Source organism: Sciurus vulgaris (assembly GCF_902686455.1).
Source record: "Sciurus vulgaris genome assembly, chromosome: 5".
NCBI lineage: Eukaryota > Metazoa > Chordata > Mammalia > Rodentia > Sciuridae > Sciurus > Sciurus vulgaris.
This window is the reverse complement of record NC_136465.1, coordinates 39260045-39285104: the sequence shown is the minus strand read 5'-3', so window position 1 is coordinate 39285104 and position 25060 is coordinate 39260045. Positions and strand designations below refer to the sequence as shown.

The 25060-nt window shown below is 39.6% G+C and overlaps 1 protein-coding gene and 1 pseudogene across 2 annotated transcripts in view; one reads left to right on the top strand and one right to left on the bottom strand.

Annotated features, from left to right (window-relative positions):
* Positions 1-2480: 2480 nt before the first annotated feature.
* The window catches only part of MTNR1A (melatonin receptor 1A), a 28813-nt gene continuing 6233 nt past the window's right edge, over positions 2481-25060 (top strand). The window contains exon 1 of the mRNA XM_079139062.1: positions 2481-2813. Coding sequence (XP_078995188.1) covers positions 2621-2813 — 193 coding nt within the window. The 5' untranslated portion in view covers positions 2481-2620. The remainder of the gene's footprint in view (positions 2814-25060) is intronic.
* Positions 22063-23871, bottom strand: LOC306660688 (pleiotropic regulator 1-like; annotated as a pseudogene). Its single transcript has one exon. The product of its transcript is annotated as a pleiotropic regulator 1-like (transcript).

The following is a 25060-nucleotide window of genomic DNA, read 5'->3' as shown; positions in this document are numbered from 1 at the left end:
TTTAGGTTGTAAGCATAGACACATATCACATAATGTTTTGGTCAAGCTTGGAACAGATACACAGCAGTGGTCACATATGGTCGTATGCTCTGGAGACCTGGTAGCCACCTTAGTTTGTAGCCACCTTAGTTTGTGTAAGTACACTCTGATGTCCACACAATGAGGGAACAGCCTAATGACGCACTTCTCAGAACACATCTCCATCTTTAAGTGACGTACGACTGTATTACACACCATGCTATGAGGAACAACTTTGTGTCCTTATATATGTGAATGCTTGTTCAATTATTTTCTATTAGAATTACTGAGTAAACGTGTTTAACTTAAAACGCTGTTTTAAGATTTTTACAGGTAATGGGTAGGAATGCTTTTCCCTTGCATTTTAAAAAATCACACTTTGTTTTAAAAGTGATAGCTGGAATGATAACATACTATCACTTTGTTTTTTCTTAAAAAAGGGGTTACATATAAACTTTATAGTCTCTTTTGGGTGCTGGGATTGAACACAGGGCCTCATGCATGTTAAGCATGTACTATATTATACTACTAAGCCACATACTCCAACACCAAAGTTTTAGTTTTTAATTGTCTAATTATGACCTTTAGACATATTTCTATTTTTTGTTAATTTGAAAAAGTTCTTTATATAAATAAGGTCATCCATGCTTTTGTCTCTTAGATATGACATAATGACATAAATCTTTCCCCAGTTTATCTGACTTTTACTAGTTTATGATTTTTTTTAATAGAAGACCTTTAACTTTTTAATTTATTTTTTGGTATTTGGGGATTGAATCCAGCTTTAATTCTGTAACCACTGAGCCACATCCTCAGCCCTTTTTTGTATTTTACTTAGAGACAGGGTCTTGCTAAGTTGCTGAGGCTGGCTTCAAACTCATGATCCTCCTGCCTCAGACTCCAGAGCAGTTGGGACTGTCGGCATGTGTCATCATGCCTAAGCCAAGACCTTTAACTTTTCTTTAGTCAAATCTATCACTGCTAAGAAGCACTATCACTTAGTGATGAGATTCATAGCTTTGGAGGCAGAGAGAGCAAAGTTCAAATCCCTCCCTCACCCATTATTTGTGGCTTAATTCTGGCACATTACCTAAACTCTCATCCATAACATGGTCTTAGCAAAGCCAGACCTTGTAAGATTAACATGGTGCAAGGCAATGCATAGAAAATAATGATCCCAGTGCTAGGAATCAAGTGCTCAATCAACGATTGCTTCTACCCTTCTTCCTATGGTTATGATTATTTTCCATCCTGTTTTTGTTTTCATGCTTAGAATTCCTTTCCACCCCAAGGTTGTAGAACTATTTGCTGACATTTTCTTTAAATCCATCTTTGCTTTAATAGTCAATTACCTCTCCACTGATTTAAAATGTTAATTTTCTCAATGTACATTTTATATTTTGATAAAGTTTTACTTATTGTAAATTCATTTTTTTTTTTTTTTTTTTTTTTTTGTGCTGGGGATTGAACCCAAGGATGCTCTACTACTGAGCTACGGTTTTTATTTTGGGATACAGTCGAAGTTGCCATCCTCCTGTCTCGGCCTCCTGAGTAGCTGAGATTATAGTGTGCTACCACTCCTGGCTTACCTAGTATAATTTTAAATGTACAGTTTAATATATATCACACTTCTCACCTACTCATGCAAATTCCTTTCCCTACACTTTCTCTTTACTCTTTCAAAAGAATCTTAGGGTCAGTTGGTATTTTTATTGGGGTGGCATAAAATCTGTGGAGAACATGAAAATGTCAAGTTTTCAATGTGAAAACAATGGTATAGTTGCCCTGTAAGTTTCCTTTCATGATTCCTAGAAAGTTTTGAGTTTTTTTTTTTTTTTTTTCTCATTCTGCACACAGCTGGTTAAGCCATTTCTTAGCAATCTTACATTGATTTCTGTTATGTGTGGATTCTGTCTAATTATGTGTTCTGTCTCATTTTTGCTGGTGTTTAAGGAAATACTCTTATCATCTGCCAATACCGATTCTTACATTTTTCTTTTATAATCTCATTTCATTATCGGAAACATCCAACCCAAGTCTTAAATGATGCAGTACCAGACTGAAAAGATTCCTTGACTCTTTTCATATCTTACAAACTGTGAAGTTGATGAATTAGGTACTATTTTATTTCCATTTTGCAGATTATTGACTGGGGCACATCGTGGCTAAGAAATTCTGCTTCAATTCGATTTAGGGCTCAAGCCCATGGAGTGCGGCCCTACAGGCTGAAATGTCCTGTTCCAGAGAGGAGAAACAACCATGCAGTGCGACAGCGCCTGGTCCGCTGTGTTGAACCGCTTCTCGCTGCTCTCCGCCCCGGCTTCCCGCACGGGGGCGCTGTTGGCACGTGCCCCGGGGGCCTCCGAGTCCAAGTTCCCCGGCGGCGACCGCAGGTGTCATCAGGCGGTGGCCGCCAAGTGCAGAGTAGGTGTCCAGAGGTGGGTGGAGCGGGCAGGACGGTCGCGAAGGAGCAGTTGGGATGAGGAGTAGACAGTGCAGCCATAAAAAGTGGGGCAGCGGCTTGCGCCCCGCTAGGGCACTGGAGGGAGCCGGGCGGCCGGGGGCGATGCGCGCGCGGCCCTGAGGCGCCCCGAGGGGGACCATGAAGGGCAACGGCAGCGCGCTGCTCAACGCCTCTCAGCAGGCGCCGGGCGGGGAGGAGGGCGCGCGGCCTCGACCCTCCTGGCAGGCCTCCACGCTGGCCTTCATCCTCATCTTCACCATCGTGGTGGACGTCCTGGGCAACCTCCTGGTCATCCTGTCGGTGTATCGGAACAAGAAGCTCAGGAACGCAGGTAGGTGGCCCCCGCCTCGCCCAGCGCCAGCCCCCTTGCCGGGCACCTTGTCAGAGGGCAGCCCTTCCACCCCAGCTAAAAAGGTAAAATAAATTTTTCTTTAAAAATTGGGATCATTTTTTCCTGCTGCAGGTTGAAGGATGTGGATTTACTTTGTCTTCAGCCTGCCCGTCTACAATGACTTTTCACAAAACAATCAGAAGTCTCCAGCCCTTCAGGAGTAGAAAACTTTGCCAAACTCACTTTTCTTTAAAGGGGAAAACCGGTTCTCTAGATTTCCATTTCTGGGGTTTATTAGTCGGAGAGGCATCGGGTCCAGGTTGAGAAAGTTCCTCAAGACGCCCTTTCAAATCAAATCGATGAACTCATCAGTTGCTTGGTTTTACATATAAATTAGTTTTCCCAACTTTGCTAAAATATGAGAAAATATATAAACTGGCAAAATGACAGAGCAACTGTTTTAGCTTTGTTGTCAGGAGTGGTTTTCTGTTATTAGCACATAATTGAATAAAAAACCCATATGCTCCTAAATTTGCTTTGGAAAGCACTTTTGCTCATGCAAGTAAATAAGTTTGCATTTTAAAAATAGTTGTTGTAAAGAATACATTTACATATAATATACAACCAGAGCTAATTTGTGCTTCAGTTAAACTTGCTTTTTCCTCCTGGCAATGAATTGAAATTGGTTTATTCTGGGTAGGAGCTGGTGGACAATTTGTAAATAAGCCATTGAATGTTCATACCTCTAAATATTGTTGAGATGCTTGGTTTACTGCCCCTTATTCGGAGGCGGACTTTTGGGAGAAGGGATGGGGAAAAATGGTGTGCTTGAATGTTTGCCCAAAGTGGTATTTTTGTTCTAAATCAGATATTGATGAAAACTCTAATTTTGTTTCCTTCCTTTTGAGAAGACCACCCCCCTGTTGTTGTCTGTAATGCTTGGAGCAGTGCACAGGATTAATAGGGACATAATAACATGAATTGAATTTGAATTAGTAAATTGAATAACCTCAATTTAGATGTTTAGCTTTACTTAGAGGAATTCTATCTTCAAGAAGGGATCGGATGAAGTTCAGTGGATTAGGCAAAGGGGAGTGAAGGGAAAGGAGAGGGGACGGGAATAGGAAAGACAGTAGAATGAATCAGACATAACTTTCCTATGCTCATATATAAATATGCCACCAGTGTAACAGTCCACATCATGGACAACCTCAAGAATGGCTGAGGCAGGAGGATTGAGAGTTCAAAGCCAGCAGAAGCAAGGCCCTAAGCAACTCAGTGAGACCCTGTCTCTAAATAAAATACAAAATAGGACTGGGGATGTGGCTCAGTGGTTGAGTGTCCCTGAGTTCAATCCCTGGTACCCTTCCTCCAAAAAAATGAAGCACTCAGAGCTCTAGCTGGAAAGTCCCAACTACTCTGGAGGCTGATGCAGGAGGACTGCAAGTTGAAGGCCAACTTGGGCAACTTTAAGAGACCCTGTCTTAAAAAATAAAGAACTGCGGATGTAGCTCAGTGGTAGAATACCCACAGGTTCAATCACTAGAACTGGAGAAAAATAGCAACTTTCCAGGGGTCAGATATGGTTCTGAGCTTGTGTTAATGGAGTGAATCCTCAGGTCAACCCTGTCACCCACTTTACAGAGACCTAAGGACACACATTGGTCTTATAGACTGGAAGCACTGTGTGGGGTTTAACTCACAAAAGGATTGTCTAGGGCAGGCCCTGCTTGGTTGGCACCAGTAACGACAGCCCTTGGGAAATTTGAATCTTTTGTAACATTTGTCCAAAAAATGTTCACATGCCTGAAACAATTCTGATTCCTGTGTGTTTTTATGAAAAATGCACCTTCCACACTATTTTGTATTTTATTTGCCTCAGCAACTTTTTGAGAGGACCATTTATAAAGTATTGCATTCTCATATCTGACTGGGAAAACTTTAATCCGTGATACTTTTAAACTTTCATATTTTTATAGCTGGAGCTTTTTGTTTAAAGGTATTCTATTATGGTTCAAACCATTTGAGGCTTTCAAGAATAGGTGGTAATTTGAAATAGTGATAGAAGTATTTGATTCAAATATGAGTTTTGGGATGCTTATTGTATTAGTCAGCTTTTCATTGCTATGACAAAAATGCACCCCCACCCCCCCAAAAAAAAAAACTAAGAAGAGGAAAGATTTACTTTGGCTCATGGTTTCAGAAGTTTCATTCCGTGGCCAGTGGGCTCCCTTGCTGTGGGCCTGTAGTGAGGCAGAACATCATGAGGAGAAGGCATGATGGAGCAGAGCTGCTTAGCTCATGGTCATGGAAGCAGCAAGAGAGAGAGAGAGAGAGAGACAGAGAGAGAGACAGAGAGAGAGAGATTGGGAGAGAGGGGGCAGAGGGGTGGGGCATGAGGGGGAACCAGGGCATGACCTCATTGACTTACTTTATCCAAGTAGCTTTCACCCCCTGCAGCTTCCACTACCTCCTAATAATGCCCCCAGATTGTGAATCCATCAGTGATTAATCCAGTGAGGAGGTCAGAGCCCTGTTGATCCAATCATTTCCCAAAAACCCCACCTCTGAATACTGCTGCATTGGGGAACCAAGCCTTCAGCTTATGGGCCTTTGGGGAATATTCAGATCCAAACAATGGCACTTATTAAAAGTTCTTAGGGTGGCTCAGGACCTCCATTGCCACCAAATTTCTTTTGTTGGCTCTCCAGATGAAAAGAGAGAGAATGGAAAAACAAGATAGGCATACTAAGGCATCTAAGCTTTGAAGGAATATTTTCTTTTGTAAACCTGGTATACTTACAGAGTTATTTATGCACCTTCTTCCCCTTAAGGGAGTATATTGGTGTGTTTGACTTCCCAAGGAAGAAATTCAGAATGTTTAACTGTCTGACTGGGAAGACATTGGCTAGTCAAGTCAGACACTGTGCAAACAACCACTAAGGTTTAAAGTACCGGCAGGATGTTTGCTCTGGTCCTGTCCAAAATCTGAAAACTAGAATTGATCCTCACCTTATATTTTCTGAGTAACTTTCATAATATACTGGGAAGATCCTTGTGGTAGAATAAGAAGATTTTATCATTGCTGTTATCTACCTCCTGATTTGAGAAATCAGTTATCATCCAAATTTCATTTTCCACATTTATCAAATACAAAGAATAATTTGACCTTTTAGCCTCACAGGATTTTTGCAATTACTTAGTAAAATGAGGCCTATGAGAATACTTTGAAAGGAAGAGAATTGGTGATGCTTTTGTGTTTTTGAGTATTTTTTACTTTTTAGCTTGCTAAAAATCAGACTTGTGACTTGTATACTTTTTATACAATGTTTTTGTGCAATGTTAATTATACAACTTTTATTAAAGAAAATATAAAGCGAGAATTTAAAAAATCTTGCCTATGTAAAATTTGACTATCTGGAGATCTAACCTGTGTAGGACACAGCCAAAAAATGGAAATTAGCAAAAATAACAGGCTCTTAACCACATCCAGTTTGTTCTAAAACAGAGTTCCATAAAACTATGATGCTAAGGTCTAGATCCCTATTGATGTAAGCAGTAAGTTAAGAGAAAGATAGGCATATACTGGCAAATAGCACAGTGGAAACAGATTCATTAAAAACAAGTATGGGGGCCTGAGATCTCATTGGTAGAGCCTGGGCTTAGTGTGGGTGAAGGCCTGAGTTCAATCCCTAATACACACACACACACACACACACACACACACACACACACACACACACTGTAGGTCTGACAATTTAAACAAGCATAACCTTTTGCAGAAGCTCTGTGAAAAAAAACAACCTTGCTTACTATTAACTGCTCCTGAAACCCTACAGTACAATAATCTATTTATTAATTATGACTCTGACCCATCTAAGAAAGGTCCACGCATGTCCAGTTTGTTCTGCTTTAGAAGAAAAGATCGTAATACTTTTTAGAAGAATGCTCAGCTAAAGCAATACATGATTATTTGAAAAAAAATCTGGGTGCACAGCAGAATAAACTGTCAGTAATTGTAAAAAAATAAAAAATAAAAATTCCTTAGAGTTACTACAACTAGATGATTGACACTGTGCTCTGCTATTCTGGTACTTGTTCTGTTCAGGTTCATACAGAATATGATCTCTGTCCCTTCTGCATTGCACTTCAGAGAGGCTGCAGAATATGGAGAAAATGTGGATTGTGGCCTCAGAGATCTGAGATCCAGGGTGTGAACCCTGGCTGCAGCAGGGCTGTTGTAAGATGCTTATAGGTCCTAGGCATGCTTACTAAAAGAATTATTTAAAATTGAAGCACGACTTACACATAGTAAAGTGCACAAAATTGAAGTGTACAGCTTAATGCATTTCTATATATGCATATACTTTTCAGAAAGGACTTGAAAAAAAAAAGGTATTGCCAGATGGTAGTACAAATATGCACAACTCGACAAGAATTCATGGTTAAGCCTGAGTTCTGAAAATCACCAGTCAGCTTTTTTTTACCTTCCACCATTTAGAAACAAAGCATTGCCCATGTGGGACTTGACTCTGCTAGTGTCCATTACTCAGGCGACCCAGGCTTCTCCGCAGCCTGTGGCTTCTCCATCACCTTTGCCACCCTCAGCACCATGTGGTCAGTGCTGTAGCCTTCCCCATGGAGACACTTGGATTGAGCTCTTGACCATCGTGCACCCTACCCTGGGCTTTCTCTTCTCTTTGCCCTCCTTCCCTTTCCGTTCCTTTCTCCTCTTTGTTTTCCCTTCCTTCTTTCCCTTTGTTTGCTTCTGACTCCTCGACCTCCATTCTTCTTTCATCACCATAATTGGATTCCACCTTAGTAGAAACCACGCTCGAATCTCTGGTTCCTAATTGTGTCTGTGTGTACCAGTAAAAATGGCAGCCCTAAACTTACATGCATATTGTATTCTATAAATTCATTTATGAATTTCTTAAAGGAATATTTTACATGATGTTTTGGCTCTTACACTAGTCCACAAAATCATGTGAAGAGCCATGTGGCTGAAATAATATTCAGAGTTGTCAAGTCACCTGGGATTTCTGAACCCCTGGAAGCAACCTACCTGGCTTTGAGTTCCTGGCCTCTTGGGATTCTGTGAGAGTGGGACAGTGGTGTTTAAGGGATCAGAGGAATGCTTCATTTACTGCCTCAGAAATGTCAGGAGAGGTCTCACGGAAAGACTGACGATGGAGGATGGATTTTATGTCAGAGATGGGGCAGAAACAAGAACAGTCAGCTCTACACATCCGTGTGTTCTGCATCCACAGATCCACCAATGATTTTGGTGCGGACCAAAACCATTCAGAAAAAAAATGCATCTGTACTGAACATGTGTAGACATTTTTGGCCACTATTTTCTAACCTTTATATAACATTTGCATTTGTTTTTGGTTTTGTTTTTTTTCTGAGATAGGGTCTGCTATGTTGTTCATCTGGTCTCAGATTATAGGCTGACATGACTTTCCTGTCCCAGACTCTGTAGTAGCTGGGACATTGGGAGTATGCTACTGTGTCTGGCTTAGCACTCACCTTGTTTTAAGTGTTATGAGTAACCTGGAGATGGTGTAAAGTGCACAGGAGAATGTTCATAGTTTTCTTTTTTTTTTAATTTTTTTTTTTAGATGTTGATGGACCTTTATTTTGTTCATTTATTTATATGTGGTGCTGAGAACCGAACCCAGTGCCTCACACATGCTAGGCAAGCGCTCTACCACTGAGCCACAACCCCAGCCCAATGTTCATAGTTTTCATGCAAAAATCACATCATATGATATAGGCACCTTTGGGTTTGGGTAGCCACAGGGGTCCTGGGATCAATCTGCTGTGGATACTAAGGGATAACTGTACAAGTATATGCTCATAAATTGTTCCTCTTTTTGGGGACAATCATATTATATAATATGGAGAAGTCCTTTGATTTTCATGATTATTAAGCTCAGTACATAGTTGGAAATTATAATGCTATGTAGTTGACTAGTTATACATAGTCTCATGAATACAGTATCATACATGTAGGTATACATAGACTACAGGCATCAGAGATCTGGGAACATGTGGCTTTAGGAAAGTATGCTTCCCTTTTCCTAAACTCTGGTTCATTTCTCACACTTTCTCCCTGTTTCTCTCCTCCCCATTCTCTCTTTTTTTGGGGGATTTAATCCAGGGGTACTTAAACACTGAGCCACATCCCAGCCCTTTCTATTTTTTATTTTGAGACAGGATCTAAGTTGCTTAGGGCCTCATTAAATTGCTGAGGCTGGCTTTGAGCTTGCAATCCTCCTACCTCAGCCTCCTCAGTCACTGGGATTACAGTCACCATCATACCTAGCAAGAAAATGATCTCTTAATGACATCTTTTTCCCCCCACTTTACTTCCTAAGGACTGTGTACAAGTTTTAAAAACTCCCTACGTTTTTTCCCCACTGGAAAGAGAATGAAGTAACCAACACACAGGATAATTCAAGCCTCCTTTGGTGGGACCATTTCTGATTGAGACACATGAATTGGTGTCCAGGACCTCCGCAGGGACTCATGATCTGGGCTGGGTAAGCGGGGAATGCTCACCATCAGCTCTGAGCTGTGGTGTGTGCCAGCGAGCAATTCTTCTTACTAAACTAACTTTCTTGCCTTTAGTTGAGCCAAAGTGAAAGATTAGAAGCGTAGTGACCCCATCAAGATGTACGTACTGGGGAGGAATGGCTTAAATGGGCTACCAACTGGATCATTCAGTTTGTAACAAGACACCTGTGGAGAACAGGGCTCGGCTTCACACAGGTGAGCAAGTAGCTCTCACCAGGTGTTCAAAGGAGAATGGAAGATAAGCACTTCACCATGTTATGAGCATTTCCAAAAAGAAAGAATCAGACCATCTCTCCTGCACAGTCAATTCAGGATGCTCTCCTGGGGTTATCAAAGTGACTAGCCTCATGGTTTGCTGATTGGAAGACTTGTGCTCTGTGGGATTTTTACAAGCACAATCAGAAAACAGAATATCTGTACAGGAGATAGTTGCCCAAATCCCAAAAGGAAAAAAAAAAAAAAAAAATGTGTTTTGGATGCTCCTTCTAAATCATTTTATCCTATCAGGAATATTTTTTTCTCATAAGACTCATTTTGTGTCTTATACTCTCATCTCATATTAATAGACATCAGATCTAAGCATCTGATAAATAGAATAGATAAAAGTCTAGCTTTGGGGACTGAGCAATTGGAGCAGATTCACAGTATGCCTGAAAAATCTGATTTAGTTCTATAAAACTTTATCCTCCTTCTTGGTTTTGTAATGGATTTTACAAAAACTGCTGGCCATCTTTTTGTTGAACACTTCTACTTAAAATCCAGATAGTTTACCCATATCAAACCAATCCCAATGATTATATAGATTAGGTTTTTAATTCTACAATTTTATTTTTAAAAGTTTATTCATGAATTAGCATTGGAAGCATTTTTGAGATACCATGGATTGGTGCTCTGGGACCCACATAGCTTCTCATGAGAAAATTAAAGTATAAAACTGGTAGAATTGGACTTCCTGTCATGCTTTTACAGATAGCTGGTTTGGTCTGACTTCTGACTTTTATAAGATAGAAAAATAACTTCTTGTTTAGGAATGTCTAGTGCTCTGTATTTATGGACTCAGCACTTTTCAGTTTTCAAAGCACTTTCCACAATTTGTTTTATTTGCTCATATTATCCTTGGGCAGATAAGAGATCTGAACCCCAAATTCAGTTAAATGATCTGCATTTCTTATTCCAGAACACAACCCAGTGTGGTAAAGTGAAAGGAGCACAGGAATTAAAATCAGGAGATCCAGGCCAGTTGAGTCTTATATCTGCATACTTTTATTTGTAGTATATTTGAGGTCTAGTTAGTTTCTCCATCCATCCAGTGGGGTTCATACTTCCATTCTCATGGGATAAACTGAAAAGATAAACCTAGAGTCAGCTCGTCAATCAATCTGTCCATCCATCTACCCACCTAGTCTCCATTTAACTATTTTGAAGTTATAAAGTTCTGTACAAATTATAGTATTATTGTATTATTTCTATTATATATTCTATGATTCATTTTTTAAGCTGTTTTTTTTATTTTTTAGAAGTTCAATTCTTAATAAGTGTGTTTAAAAAAACAAACAATATGAACTGGTAAAAAGTGAAATCAGCCAGAAATGTAAGGAGCTAATGCTCATTAATGATGTTATACAAATACTACACAAATTCTCTATGTCTCAGCTTTCTTTCCCTTTTATCATTTTCCCATTATCTCTCCACAACAAATAGGTCTCAGATTCACAGACTAATGATTTTATTATCCACACTTTTCCAATTTTAAATGAATTAGCTCTAGAAACTACAGTAACTTTCTTGGACAAGTACACCACCAATTCACAAAGTTAAGGCTTACACTCTATTGTGCAGACTTGCAGAAGACTTCAAGTCAACAAAGTCTATGCTTCAAACAGTCTCCCGTCCGATAGATTTCTTGTTAGAACTAATGTCCTTTTCTTTTAGTAGTTCTCTGTGATAGTTGAACTTACTGATTCAAGCCAAGTTTTACTTTTGAAGATACTATATTGATTTTTTGTTTTAAGTTGCATGTGTAGCAACTGCTTAAAGTGTTAGGACTTTTTAAAATTTTTAAAAAAATTTTTCCTGGTTTGTGTAGTATATTGTTATGGAACTCTTTCAAGTTTTTATGAATTTGCCAGAGTAATTCCAAGAATCCCCTAGAAACTTTAGAACAATAGTTTCAGACTCCCTAGGAAATGCTTGAATTTGAGTCTGATCTTAGGTTCCACTAGCTGCTTCTCTCATAAGAAAGTATTCCTGGTAGCAGTTTTCAGAATTAAATTAATCGTGGATAAGAGAGAACTTTTTTTTAGCTTCCTGGATCATTTTTCTCTTGGCAATTTTGAAAGTTAAACCAAGGATAAAATAGTCCTAGGTTAAACCTCCTGCTATTAGTTTTTACTAACATTTGATGATTCTGCTTTTTAAATACCTGCTTTGAAAAGTGTCTGCATTGAAAGCCATTTTAAATCTCCATATGTTCTCTGGAGTTTGTTCTGCATTCTTTATTGTCGCCTTTTAAACATAATAACTAGAGTATCTGAGGTGAATAGTAAGATCTTTACCTGGTGTCTGGAGTTTTCCCCTCCCTCCTCACTATTTTGAAGTTATTAGCTCGCTAAAAACACTTTGTCTTCTAAAAGAAAAAAAAAAATCACATACTCTCTTAGGGTTTTCTAAGTTACCAAAGAGGAAATTAGTGGATATTTTTTAAAAGATGTATTTGTGTGTTTGCATAACTCTGTGTGGTTTCATCGATATCATCTCCTCTTCATAAAGGTAGTCCCTTAATCATCTCCCTGGTTTTCTCACCGTTCAAATAGGTTGGCCAATCAAGTTGACCTGACTCCTGAGGCTTCTTTATGATATTTCCCTAACTTCCAGTGAAATTTGATAATTCCGCAGATAAGAAGTAAACTTCTGGGTTTTCTGGTTGAGATGCTAACGTCTTATCCTCCATGGAGCTGTACAATTTGGCAATCACATTGAAGGAGTTAGTCTCAGAAGATGGGATAAGAAATAAAATATATCTACTTGGTGCTGAATACCGTTCAGGTTATTGTGGGTAATTGAGTTGTTGAGCTTAAGGGGTTCAAAGGGCGCTTACCTATTTTGACACTGAACAGTTTGGGTGCTTACTGAATTGATTATTCATTTGAATAAATAGTCATTTCATCCTATAGTATGAGACAGAATATAACTGATCAGTAAATTCTTAATGATTTGTCAAAATGAAATTGTGCTAAATTTATATAAAACATGGCTCCCACGTTCAAAGATATTTCCATCAAAGTACTTTAAAATTTTTGTTCTTTTTATTTCAAATAAAAATGAGAGAAAACAAAAGTCGAAGAATAGAAACATACAGCAGAAGAGCTTTTCAAGAGAAATTTGAAAGTTGGTTGGTAGATGGTAATTGGAGCCTGAAGCACGCATGAGAATTTTTAAAAGCTGTTACATGAGGATGAAAGGACAATAGATGCTAACTAGGGAAATGTGAAAACTAGTCCACACATAAAATAACATCTACTGGAGTCAGAATTAATGAAAGCACTTCAGAAAAAAGAGTCAGTGATAGAGACAAAACAGAGCTACATGAGAATAATACATTGGCTCCGTATCTTTTGAAGAAATTAAACAGCCTGGAGGACACCTGTTGGCAAAGGATGGCTTGAGAGCTGCCTGCTCACTTATAGTGCTATTTAATTTCTCATGTAGCTATTTCATGGCAGATGATCAGTGATTTCCTTTTTATGATTTTCTATGTCTCAGAATACAAAACTCTCTTCTCTTGTCACCTTGGGATATGTGCTTTCATCTCCCATGTGTCCCTTCCTTCTTCTCTACTGAAATACCCGTTGGATGTCTCCTGTGTGCCAGTGGAGGACAAGGGACTTGGGACACAGTTCTGGGGCAACCCAAACTCTTGTTAATTTGCTTTTATTTAAGATTTGACTTACATTTTATTTTATTTATTTTTTTTTTTTGGGTGCTGGGGATTGAACCCAGGGCTTTCTGCTTGCAAAGCAAGCACTCTACCAACTGAGCTATCTCCCCAGCCCCTTGGCTTACATTTTAATTTTTACTTTTGACTGTTTGCCAATTAGTTTTAATTTCATTTATACCTTTTGTTTCTTGCTTTACTTTTAGCTTACTGTTAATCATTCCCTCTACTTGAGGATTTTGTGGTTGGGGGTTCTTTTTTTAACATTCTCTCTCTCCCTCTCTCTTTTTACCTTTCTACTTAAGTTTGGAATACGTTCAGCTGTTGTGTGTGTGTGTGTGTGTGTGTGTGTGTACATATTAATTTATCAAATAAGTTTTTAAAAAAGATTGTTTTATATATATATATATTTATGTATATAATTTTATAGGGAAAGCATTTCTTGTGCACGAAAAATCAGACCTGTTATAGACTCATTTTTTAAAAAAAAATTTATACCCTCTGAAGAATGTGGTCTTGGGAACCAGATGGCCTGGAGTAAACCCTGGCTCTGCCATCCATTATCTGTGATCCTGGGCAGGTTACTTACCTTTGTTTCCTCCACTCTTTAACTTGAGACAGTACTGATGTTGCAAGAGTTAAGTGGATTGCTATGCTTCAAGTGCATTATGACTTAAATGTAACATTGCAGCAAGCAGAATAAATTATTTAACATAGAGGTATGGCAGGTGAATATATGATTATTTTTGAGGCAGAATGCAATATTTGTCACTTCCAGATCTTTAACTCCTCTGTACAGCTTCAAAAACAGAGTCATATTTTGAATTTTTAAAAACTACTTTTATGAGAATCTTAACTTTTTCCTGGTTTTTTTTTCTCTTATTGATTTAATTTTATTACATAAATAGGCAACACTAGGATTGTACTACTTTTAATAATGACAGTTCTCTTTTGGAATTTAGCGATTTAGATCTATCAAGTGCAACTAATTTTTTTTTTTTTTTCTTTTGACTGGAGTCCTTCAAGGTTGGGAAAAATGTCTAAGGATATAAAGTATCTTAAAAGGAGTTAACATGCTTTTTCTTTTTTTTTTTTTTTTGGTACCGGGGATCGAACTCGGGGCCTTGTGCTTGCGAGGCAAGCACTCTTCCAGCTGAACTATCTCCCCAGCCCCATGCTTTTTTTTTGATTGCCTGTGTTTGTGGCTGAAATATTACAAATTTGTCATTAGCATTTTATCTTATATTTTCTAAGGTGAGTGATTGTGCAGACATCAGTAATTTGTCTTCAGCATAAGGAGGAAAAGCTGAAGTTAATTTAGCTATAACATGGGTGTTGTACACACTCTGTCTTCCTAAACCATCCTTCTGAGAAAAGAGTAACCAGATCTAGAAAATAAGCAGAATTCTTAGCAGGATTTTGCACCTCGAAAATGAACCACAACCAGCCATGGTGGTACATGCCTGTAATCCCAGTGACCCCAGAGGCTAAGGCAGAAGTATTGAAAATATGGGACTAGCCTTAGCATCATGGCGAGACTTTGACTCAAAATAAAGATAAAAGGACCGGGGATGTAGTTTCATGGCAAAGCACCCGAGTACAAAAAAAGAAAACAAAACAACAAACAACAACAACTGACTACGATTCAGACTAGAACAAGAGGGTTATTTGTACTTCCTTCCTTAAAATGACTTGAACTGCACCATTGTCTTTTGTTGTATAGGTACTATATTAATACAGCCAGTAAGGAAATCGATCCATCAACTTTCTTTATAGCAACAAAGCCAATAATCAAGTTAAAGAGAAGGACAAGGAACTGGGGATGCTGCAAGATAGAGGACGAGACTGAGGAGCTAGGAAGACAAGTGGGATCAAGGAAGCAAGAGAGCCAAGATGTTCTCAGACGGGACAGTATGTTGTGTAATGGGGTATGATGTGGCTAGTATGTTACATAAACAGAATGTGATGTGGGCAGTTTGTTATATGAATGACATCATGTTAACGGGGTATGATGGGGACAGTGTGTTATGTGAACAGTGTGACAGGCACCGAGTGTGATGTGGGCAGTGTCTCATGATCAGGATATGGTGATTCAGACTTGTGTTATATAAGCAGAATGATGCAGGTAGTGTATTATATGAAGAACATGTTGACAAGGTGTGACATGAGCAGTGTGTGTGAATGGTGTGCTTTATGAATAGGGTGTGATGTGCATGTGTTATGTGAGCAGTGTGTTGTTGGACATGGTTAATGTGAATGGTGTTACATGAACCGGAGTGGTGTGGACAGTGTTATATAAACAGAAGGACATGGGCAGTGTGTGATATGAGCAGGCTATTTTATTTCAGAGACTTTAAAAAGGACTGGGGCGTTTACATAATGTGTTATGGACAAAATGCAGATATTAGAGGGAGGTGGATGGAAAATGGGTGGAAAGGAAAAAGAGGCTGTGCAATGGGCAGCCTTGCTTGAAACGTTGAGAGAGGAAGAGGCTGATAACCCAAGGGGACGGGGGCAAGAGAGGCTTCTTTGCCCTGGAGAGACCCCTGCTATTGCAGGGATGATGGGTGGAGCCTCCTCATCTGTGACTTTCTGGCCAGGGGAAGAACCTTCTGTGAAGCAGAACATCCGGTTTCCATCATTGGGGAACAGAAATAAGAAGTGGGTGTGGCACGCACGCCTGTAATCTCAGCCACTTTAGGAGGCTGAGGCAGGAGGATTGCAAGTATGGGACCAGCCTCAGTGATTTAGCTAGGCCCTCTCTCAAAATAAAAAGGCTGGGGATGTAGCTCAGTGGTAGAGCACCCCTGGTTCAACCCCCAGTACTGGAGAGTGCAGGAAGGTGAGTATTCATCCAGAGTCAAACGTGTACCTTGCTTCTCTCAGCTCCTCACCAGGGCCTGTGTAATCTCAATTTATTACACGTAAAAGACAGGCACTGGGAAGCTATGAATTACTTGGGCCATTTTAGCAAGTGTCTTAGCCAGGATTTGAATCCAGAGGTACAGATTTGTTTCTGAACTTATGGTCTGTACTGCCTCTAGTAATCTAAATAGACAAGTTTCTAAAACATAGTCCTTTGAAGCTTAAGAATGTGTTCTTTGATGTCCACAAACACAGCCTTTCGTGTTCCTTTACGAGACCAGAAAATATGCCTCAGTCACCTTTAGCCTGTCACCTATCCCTTGTCAAACCATTAACATTTATGCACTTGGATTTTTTTTCTATACCCAGGTTTATAAATGGATTCTTAATTATACCAGACTTCTTATCTCTGAATCTATGGATTTTTTTTTTTTTTTTTTTATTGTAAACAAATGGGATACATGTTGTTTCTCTGTTTGTACATGGCGTAAAGGCATACCATTTGTGTAATCATAAATTTACATAGAGCAATGTTGTTTGATTCATTCTGTTATTTTTTTCCCTTCCCCCCACCCCTCCCACCCCTTTTTACCCTCTATACAGTAGTTCCTTCCTCCATACTTGCCCCCCTCCCTAACCCTAACTCTAACCCTTCCCTCCCCCCCATTATGTGTCAACCTCCACTTATTAGCGATATCATTCGTCCTTTGGCTTTTTGAGATTGGCTTATCTCACTTAGCATGATATTCTCCAATTTCATCCATTGCCTGCAAATGTCATAATTTTATCATTCTTTATGGCTGAGTAATATTCCATAGTATATATATACCACAGTTTCTTTATCCACTCATCAATTGAAGGGCATCTAGGTTGGTTCCACAGTCTGGCTATTGTGAATTGAGCAGCTATGAACATTGATGTGGCTGTATTTCTGTAGTATGCAGATTTTAAGTCCTTTGGGTATAGGCCAAGGAGTGGGATAGCTGGGTCAAATGGTGGTTCCATTCCAAGTTTTCTAAGGAATCTCCACACTGCTTTCCATAGTGGCTGCACTAATTTGCAGCCCCACCAGCAGTGTATGAGTGTACCTTTCTCCCCACATCCTCGCCAACACCTGTTGTTGCTCGTATTCTTGATAATCGCCATTCTAATTGGGGTGAGATGGAATCTTAGGGTGGTTTTGATTTGCATTTCTCTTATTACTAGAGATGTTGAACATTTTTCCATATGTTTGTTGATTGCTTGTAGATCTTCTTCTGTGAAGTGTCTATTCATTTCCTTAGCCCATTTGTTGACTGGACTGTTTGAATTCTTAGAGTAGAGTTTTTTGAGTTCTTTATAGATTCTGGAGATTAGTGCTCTATCTGAAGTATGATTGGCAAAGATATTCTCCCACTCTGTAGGCTCTTTCTTCACATTGCTGATAGTTTCCTTTGCTGAGAGAAAGCTTTTTAGTTTGAATCTATCCCAGTGGTTGATTCTAGCTTTTATTTCTTGTGCTATGGGAGTCCTGTTAAGGAAGTCTGGTCCTAGACCAACAAGGTAAAGATTTGGACCTACTTTTTCTTCTATAATCTGCAGGGTCTCTGGTCTGATTCCGAGGTCCTTAATCCATTTTGAGTTTAGTTTCGTGCATGGTGAGAGATATGGGTTTAGTTTCATTCTGTTGCATATGGATTTCCAATTCTCCCAGCACCATTTGTTGAAGAGGCTATCTTTTCTCCATTGCATATTTTTGGCCCCTTTGTCTAGTATGAGAAAATTGTATTTATTTGGGTTTGTGTCCGTGTCCTCTATTCTGTACCATTGTGAATCTATGGATTTTCTATGTAAAACAAATGAAACATGTCCCAAGAGTGTTTGAGATACTTTTTTTTTTTTTTTTTTTTCCCTGACTGAAACTGATCTTTATCACTTTGATGTGTTCAGGTATTTTTTTTTTTTTTTTTTTTTTTTTTTTAATTCTTATGAACAGTATTTCAGTGGGACTCTACTTTTGCTTTCCACACAGTTAAAGTACAGTCTAAGTGAATTAAGGAGTGAGTAGGGCCTATTGAGAAAACCAGCATCCTGGTAGATGAGAGCAAAAGAGCAGCTACTCAGGAAGGTGAGGCAGGAGGATCACAAGTTCAATGTCATACTGAGCAGCTTAGTGAGACCCTGTCTCAAAATAAACTTAAAGAAGGGCTGGGGGTAGGGCTCTGTTGCAGAACTCTTACCTATCATGCATGAGACCCTGGGCTTAATCCTCAAAAAGGCAACTAATTTCTGCCTCTGTATGGGTGACTCTTTGAGACTTGGGGGTTTAATTTATCCGCCAGACTGTTGCTGAGCACCTACCATCTGCCAAGTTCTCTGCTCACAGTGAGAATGCAAAGATTCATACCCATAGTCCAGGATGTCAGCCCTTTGGAAGGAGGCAGACTTACATGCAAATGTGTGTGGTGTTGTGCTGCTTTGATTGGAAGCATATCCACACACTGTGAGGATGAAGAGATTGAAGAGTATTACCAGGAAACCTTTAGAATGGGTTCCTTCTTCCCAGTAAGCTTTGTTTCTGTAAGGTATCACAGTAAATAGTTCCTCCTTTTCTACCAGGAAGCCTGTGACCACCTTAGAAAATCACCTGATCTCGTCACAGAGCTGAAGTCTTGCACATGCTAGGAAGTGCTCTACCTGAGCTACATCCCCAGCACCTGCCTCCCACCACCTTAAAACACTTTATTTTGACACAGGATTTTGCTAAGTTGCCCAGGCTGGCTTCAAACTTAAGATCCTCCTCACTCAGCCTCCTGAGGACCAAAGATTACAGGCATGCTCCACCAAGCCCAACATGATCTATATTAAATTTTCCAGAAACAGAACCTGAGACAGATTTGGCTTTCAGGCTGTGTTGAAGGTTACTCTCAGCAGAAGCTTATCAGCAGTGAGGAAAGCAAAGTAAGTCAGAGTGGGGGGAAAAAGAAGACAATGGGACTTCTGGTAAAACCTAGACTTGGCTTGATCCAAAAGTTGGGGTCTCTGGACATAGATCCATCCAAAGAATTGCTGTTATTTGAGGTAAGGTAACTGGCCTTCTGTATTCCAGGGTTAGCCATTGGATTGGCCACTGAGGGCAATCTCTGAAGAAGGATGCAAATAGAAGCTAAATGGAAACCTTGTGGATGAGTGCATAGGCTTGTCAAAGGGGACCTGGGACAGGCACTAGCACCTTCTACTACAGGCCTGTGGAGCAAGGAGGATGTGCTGAAGCAGGCTGAAGACCAAGCATGTTTAGTAATGGGTAACTGTAGTCACCATTTTGAAGAGAGCACACAGAAGGAAATGAACCATCCTTAGGTTTCATCATTGCAGATATTCAATTATCATCAAATTAGAACAAGATTGCTAGTGCCATATTCAAGGCCCAAACTTTGCTTATGTCAGGGTGACAGATTTCTCAGTAGTTCACTTTAAAGCAAAGTGATGCAGAAGTATTCATTCAGATGCAAATCAGCTGGTGGCTTGCAGAGTATGGAATTTTTGAAAAAGCAGCAAACTGATAAAACAGAAGAATCTGGCCAACAATAGGACATTCTTAAAACATTTGCCTAAGGCTTTCACGAGTTAATGACAGAGCTGCTATAGTACCTAGTTCCCAGCTTGAAACTTCTGGGCATTTCCACCTCCTGAATCTTGTACAAAATTATTTTGTGGATGATGCTAACCCATAGCTATGCAGGAAAGGGAATTCTGGGGACCAATTTTACCAAGTTAACACTGTACAAATTTAATACAGCCCACCCCTTGACATCTTGATGTCTATCCAAATAAAGGAAACATTGAATTGTTTCCATGTAACATAATGCAACATTATTTTATTAACATAAAAATGAAAACATACTAACCCTCTTTTCAAAAGACAATATAGTCTTTTTGTCCATCTTTGCATGATTTTCATTATTTGTCTAGCTGAGGCACATTACACATTTGACATGCTAACTTAATTACTGAGATATAAGGTTCACTTCTAACCATGTTAGATGGCAGGAGAAGAGCAGAGGGAGAGATTCACCATTTATTCATGATAAAGAAGAAGTGTCAATGTTATTTTAATGCTCAGTTCTGCAACTGGTCACATGGTCATAATAGGAATTTATAATTACCTTTAATTACCATCCCCCATTCCCTCTGCCTTCCACTCACTGTGGTTTCTTGCCTGGTTAAAGTAGCTGAAACCTTTATTCCTAAAGCTCTGGCATATTCATATACCTGCCCGTATTGGGTTGCTTTAGTTTTCCATTGGCTTTAATCACAGGGCATGGGAATAATAAGACAATCTAGAGATTTCTTGCATTTAAGACATAATTCCCTGCTCTTTTTGTGTAACAACAACCTGATTTACTCCTGATAATCAATAGTAATCACCCTGGCCAGCATAGTAACTCCCTCATTTTTAAATTAATTAATTGCAGTATGGAGTCCAAAGTAGCCAGGTGGCAATTCCAACTTCCAGCTTAATAAAACCATTGGCATGTCTCCTGGTGAAGACTTTAGACCAAAAAAACTAGTTTTAGGGCCATGGTATTGAAAGCATTTTGCTAGGGTATTGCTAGTGTGCTTGTAAAAGGAAAATACATTTCTAGTCTTGATTTTCTGATTCATGAATCATGACTATGGGATAAACAACACTTTATGTTAATCACTTTTTTAAAAGCACATTACTACATCCTGGGGGACAGTACCATAGACTCACCTAGCTGGTGGTAAAACAGAATCTTTAAAACCACTCCACTCATCTATCAGCCAGATATTCTAAGATGGGAAACATGGAAAGTCCTATGAATTCCAAAAGCATACCCCATTGTTATACTCCATTTGTTTTAAAGTTAATTTCTTAGTCAGAAGCAGTGCTGGAAGCAGTACTGTCATGGTGAACAAAGGATTCTTTTAAGTCCATGGATGTTAGTTTGGTAGAAGAATTAAAGGTATTAAAGGGCAGGAAAAGCAACTCCTTGTCCAGAATGAGCTTCTGTTCCAGTCGGAACAGTGTGTTCTCCCTTTTGATGATGTCAGCTTACCACCAGTGACTGATTTTTCTGCGGAATGGCGCCATATTGATGTTGATCTCCAATGTTGGTTGAGCATTCATCAATACAATAGTGGCTGTTGCCAGATCAATATTTATGTATTGATCTTTACTATGTTGCTAAGCCCACAAATAACTTCCATCCTTGCTTCTGTGATACCTTTATGAGCCCATTGGTCAAGGACAGTCATGTCTGAGAATTAACTGATGTCCACAAGTTGCATCATCAAGCTTCTCTTCTGTTGCACATTCATATGGGATACAAATATCTTCATACTAAATGACCATCCTGAAAGCTTTCAAAACCTCTGTGCCACCAATTTTCTAATCCCCTTTCTTCGAAGTCCTTGATCATCTGGCTGTACCACTAGCCATCATGAATCAATGTAGATCTGTGTCTGTAGCCATATCTCCTTCCAGGAAAAATGAGTAGCCAGTTTGAAATTCAATTTGAAGCACTGTTCAAAGTTCTGTTTATTGGGAGTGTTTTCCTCCACTCTTGTCCTTCAGGGTCACTCTGGATTGGGTCTGCAGTGCTACAACGATCCAGTTTTAAGAGTACCAGTATATCATGAAGAACCATCTGTAAACTAGGCCAGAACTTCTTTATTTCTTATTTGACTGGTCAAAGGGAAATTCCTATGAAGCCATAGGTACACACTGAGAGAAGGGGACTTTGTGACGGGAATGTGGGACATGAGTATCTGTGTAACCTACTTGTGCCTTCAGGACCTAATTGAGCCATATTTCATACACACCATTTCTTCTTCTTCTTCTCCTTCTTCTTCTTTTTTGAGGGCACATAGGGGACAGTTTATTGTAAAATATGAAGCAGCAATGATTTCAGTAAGTGAGTTTCTACTTTATACTCCCAGCCAGAACACAAAATGACCAACATCCTTACCAATGCTGAGCTAAAAAAAACAAAAACAAAAAAACAAAAAACAAAACAACAACAACAAAAAAACCACCATGAAGACAATGCCACATTAAACACTCTTTTGCTTAATAATTTCTGGTTTCCAGCTGACTGGATGAGTTTCTTCTGTTGCCATATCATCCTCTCTGTACACTTTAATGGTTTTATCAGCTTCAGCTATTAATAATCGACTTTCAGACTGATCAAAAGCACAAGCAAATATTCCTGATTCACTGTCCAAAGACCCAGGCTTGCACAGCTGCATGAACTCTCTGAAAACTGTAGCCAGTTCTCCAATCTCAAAGATGCATAGTGCCATTGTCAGCTCCAAATACAAGTACTCCATCAGAATTTACTGTCAATGTGTTAATAATAAGCATTATGACCAGAAAGATTTTGAATGAAACTTCCATCAGGGAATTTCCACTGCTTTATGTTAGCTGGAGAACCAGTTGCAAATGTGTAACGTCAAGGATGTAAAGCCACAGCCCTGACTGACTTTTTATGATTTGTTAATCTCACTCTTGTCTTTCCTGCCACCAGATCCCATAATCATATTGTAGTAATAATTTGTGGTTCTGCAGCTTGACACCTCACTGTAGAAACTGCATTTGTTTGTCCAGATAATGTGTGTACACTGGCTTTCGTTCTCACATCCCAAATCCAGGCAATTGAATCTCGACTCCAGGTTACCAGCACATCTATTGTTGGGTACAAATCTAAACCATACACTGTACTTAGATGTCCATGATAATGCCTTATAAACTTATTATATTCAAGATCCCAGCATTTTACTTGTTTGTCTTCTCCACAAGAAAGCAGGTATGGGCTCCTTGTGCTTACTATCACACCCCATACTGTACTAATATGCCCCGTCAACAAGAGTTTTAATTTGCCACTGGCCAAGTCCCAGATCTTTATAGTTCTATCAGCAGATCCAGTAACAAACCACTCATTTCCAGGTTCCACAGCAATGCGTCGAACCCAACCAAGATGCCCACTGATACCCCTGTACAGTTTCCATGGTGGGTGCCGCTGGGGTTTTGGCATTGTAGGTGCTTTTTTGGCCATCAGTGCTTAGTTCTTAGTATTGCCAGTCTCCACAACCATTGAATTCACCACTGTAGGTTGTGAATGGTCAGAAGCCCCAGGATGTTGATATTTGCTTCCACCAGGTACAGTATGATTTGCCTCAACCCCAGCCTGAGAGGAAGGTAATGCCACTGCCAAGGACTGTGCAGCTGATTCACTTGGCATTCTTTGGACCTTAGTATCTGCTGTCAAAGCAACTCCAGGTCCTGGTGGATATGGATGGGTACCTGTAACCAAGTATTCAACCTCTTGTCCTTGATTGGCAGGATATTGTTTATGACCATATGAATCCATTGCATTCTGAGGGCCTTTCTCTTTCAGGTTTTCTTTGGAAGTGGGCATATGCAACACAGGACCATACTTATTACGGAGCTTGAGTGCCATTTTTCATTTGTGACTCTCTTCAGCTAAAGGCGCAGGTTTTCCATTATCAGCTACAAACATGTCATGGGTTCTGTTCAATGACCTGAACACAAGTGTGTGTACAGAATGTTTCTGTTCTTCCTCACCCATGATGCTTCTGTGTATCTCACCCCTCCGGCAGCCAAGAAACACTTACTGCCAACGCAGAAACCACCGCCACAACTCTGCAGCCTCTTCCCACGCACCACTTCCATTTGATGCTGTGCATGCAAAATCTTATGATGCGGTGGGTCAGAAAATACCTAGTCAATGAGGGACCTTTCAAATCATATGGTCACTCGGTCAAGTGTTCAGACTCTACTAAGACTGAGTAGCAAGTCCACTCTGTCTCAATAGAGCATACTTACCTGCAGGGGATAGCACAGATTTGCTGCAAAATCCTGAGACTGTGTCATAAATTGCTTCTACATACCTGCTAAAACTTCCCTACAGCCTCATGGTCTAATTAAGCACTATTGGTATCTTAGTCTATTCATACTGCTATAACAAAATACCTTAGACTGAGTAATTATAAATAATTGACATATTTCTCATAGATCTGGAGAAGTCCAAGATCAAAACACTGGCAGGCAGATTTGGTGTCTGGTGAGGACTGTTCTCTGCTTCTAATATGGTGCTTTCTTGATGCATCCACCAGATGGGACAAACGCTGCATCTTTCTATGGTGGAAGGGGTGGAAGGGGAGAATGGATGAACACTCCCCTGTACCCGTCTTATAAGGCCCACCCTCATGACTTAATCACTTCCTAAAGGCCTCACCTCAGTAACTCACCTCAGTAACTGTCACACTGGTGATTAAGTTTCAACGTAGGAATTTGTGGGGGCACTTTAGACTAGAGCGATTGGGTGACATGGATTGAGTCACAGAGCAGCCTTTCATAGGTTTTTTCTCCTCCCTTAAAAATGGACAGTGTTTTGTGTTACTCAGTAAATGGATTTATGTAGTATATCAAAATGGGGTACGTACAGTTTTTAAAAATTTTTCTTGAGTGATAAGAGAGGCAATGCAGCAATTTTTTCTTTACCTTAGAGGGTGATACAGGTGACAACTTAAGTAACTCTACTGCCACTGCATGCCATGAACTATCAATGTCCCTTTTCCTACTAGAAATAGGGTTTTTAATACTTTCAATCTAGTCCTATCATAGAACCCAGAACCAATACAGTTAAATCATCCTTAAGGTTCTTTTAGTTCACTTCCACTACCAAATTCTGCATCAATAAGAGTCCCATCAATTCAAGAAGCAAAATGTCCAGTTTTGTGGAAACTGATAATTTATTAGGGCTATTGTTTCTGATTCTGGTATCGGAGACTAAAGTCCACAGAAAAGGCATTTGATATGGCAAGATAAATGTCAAGAGGA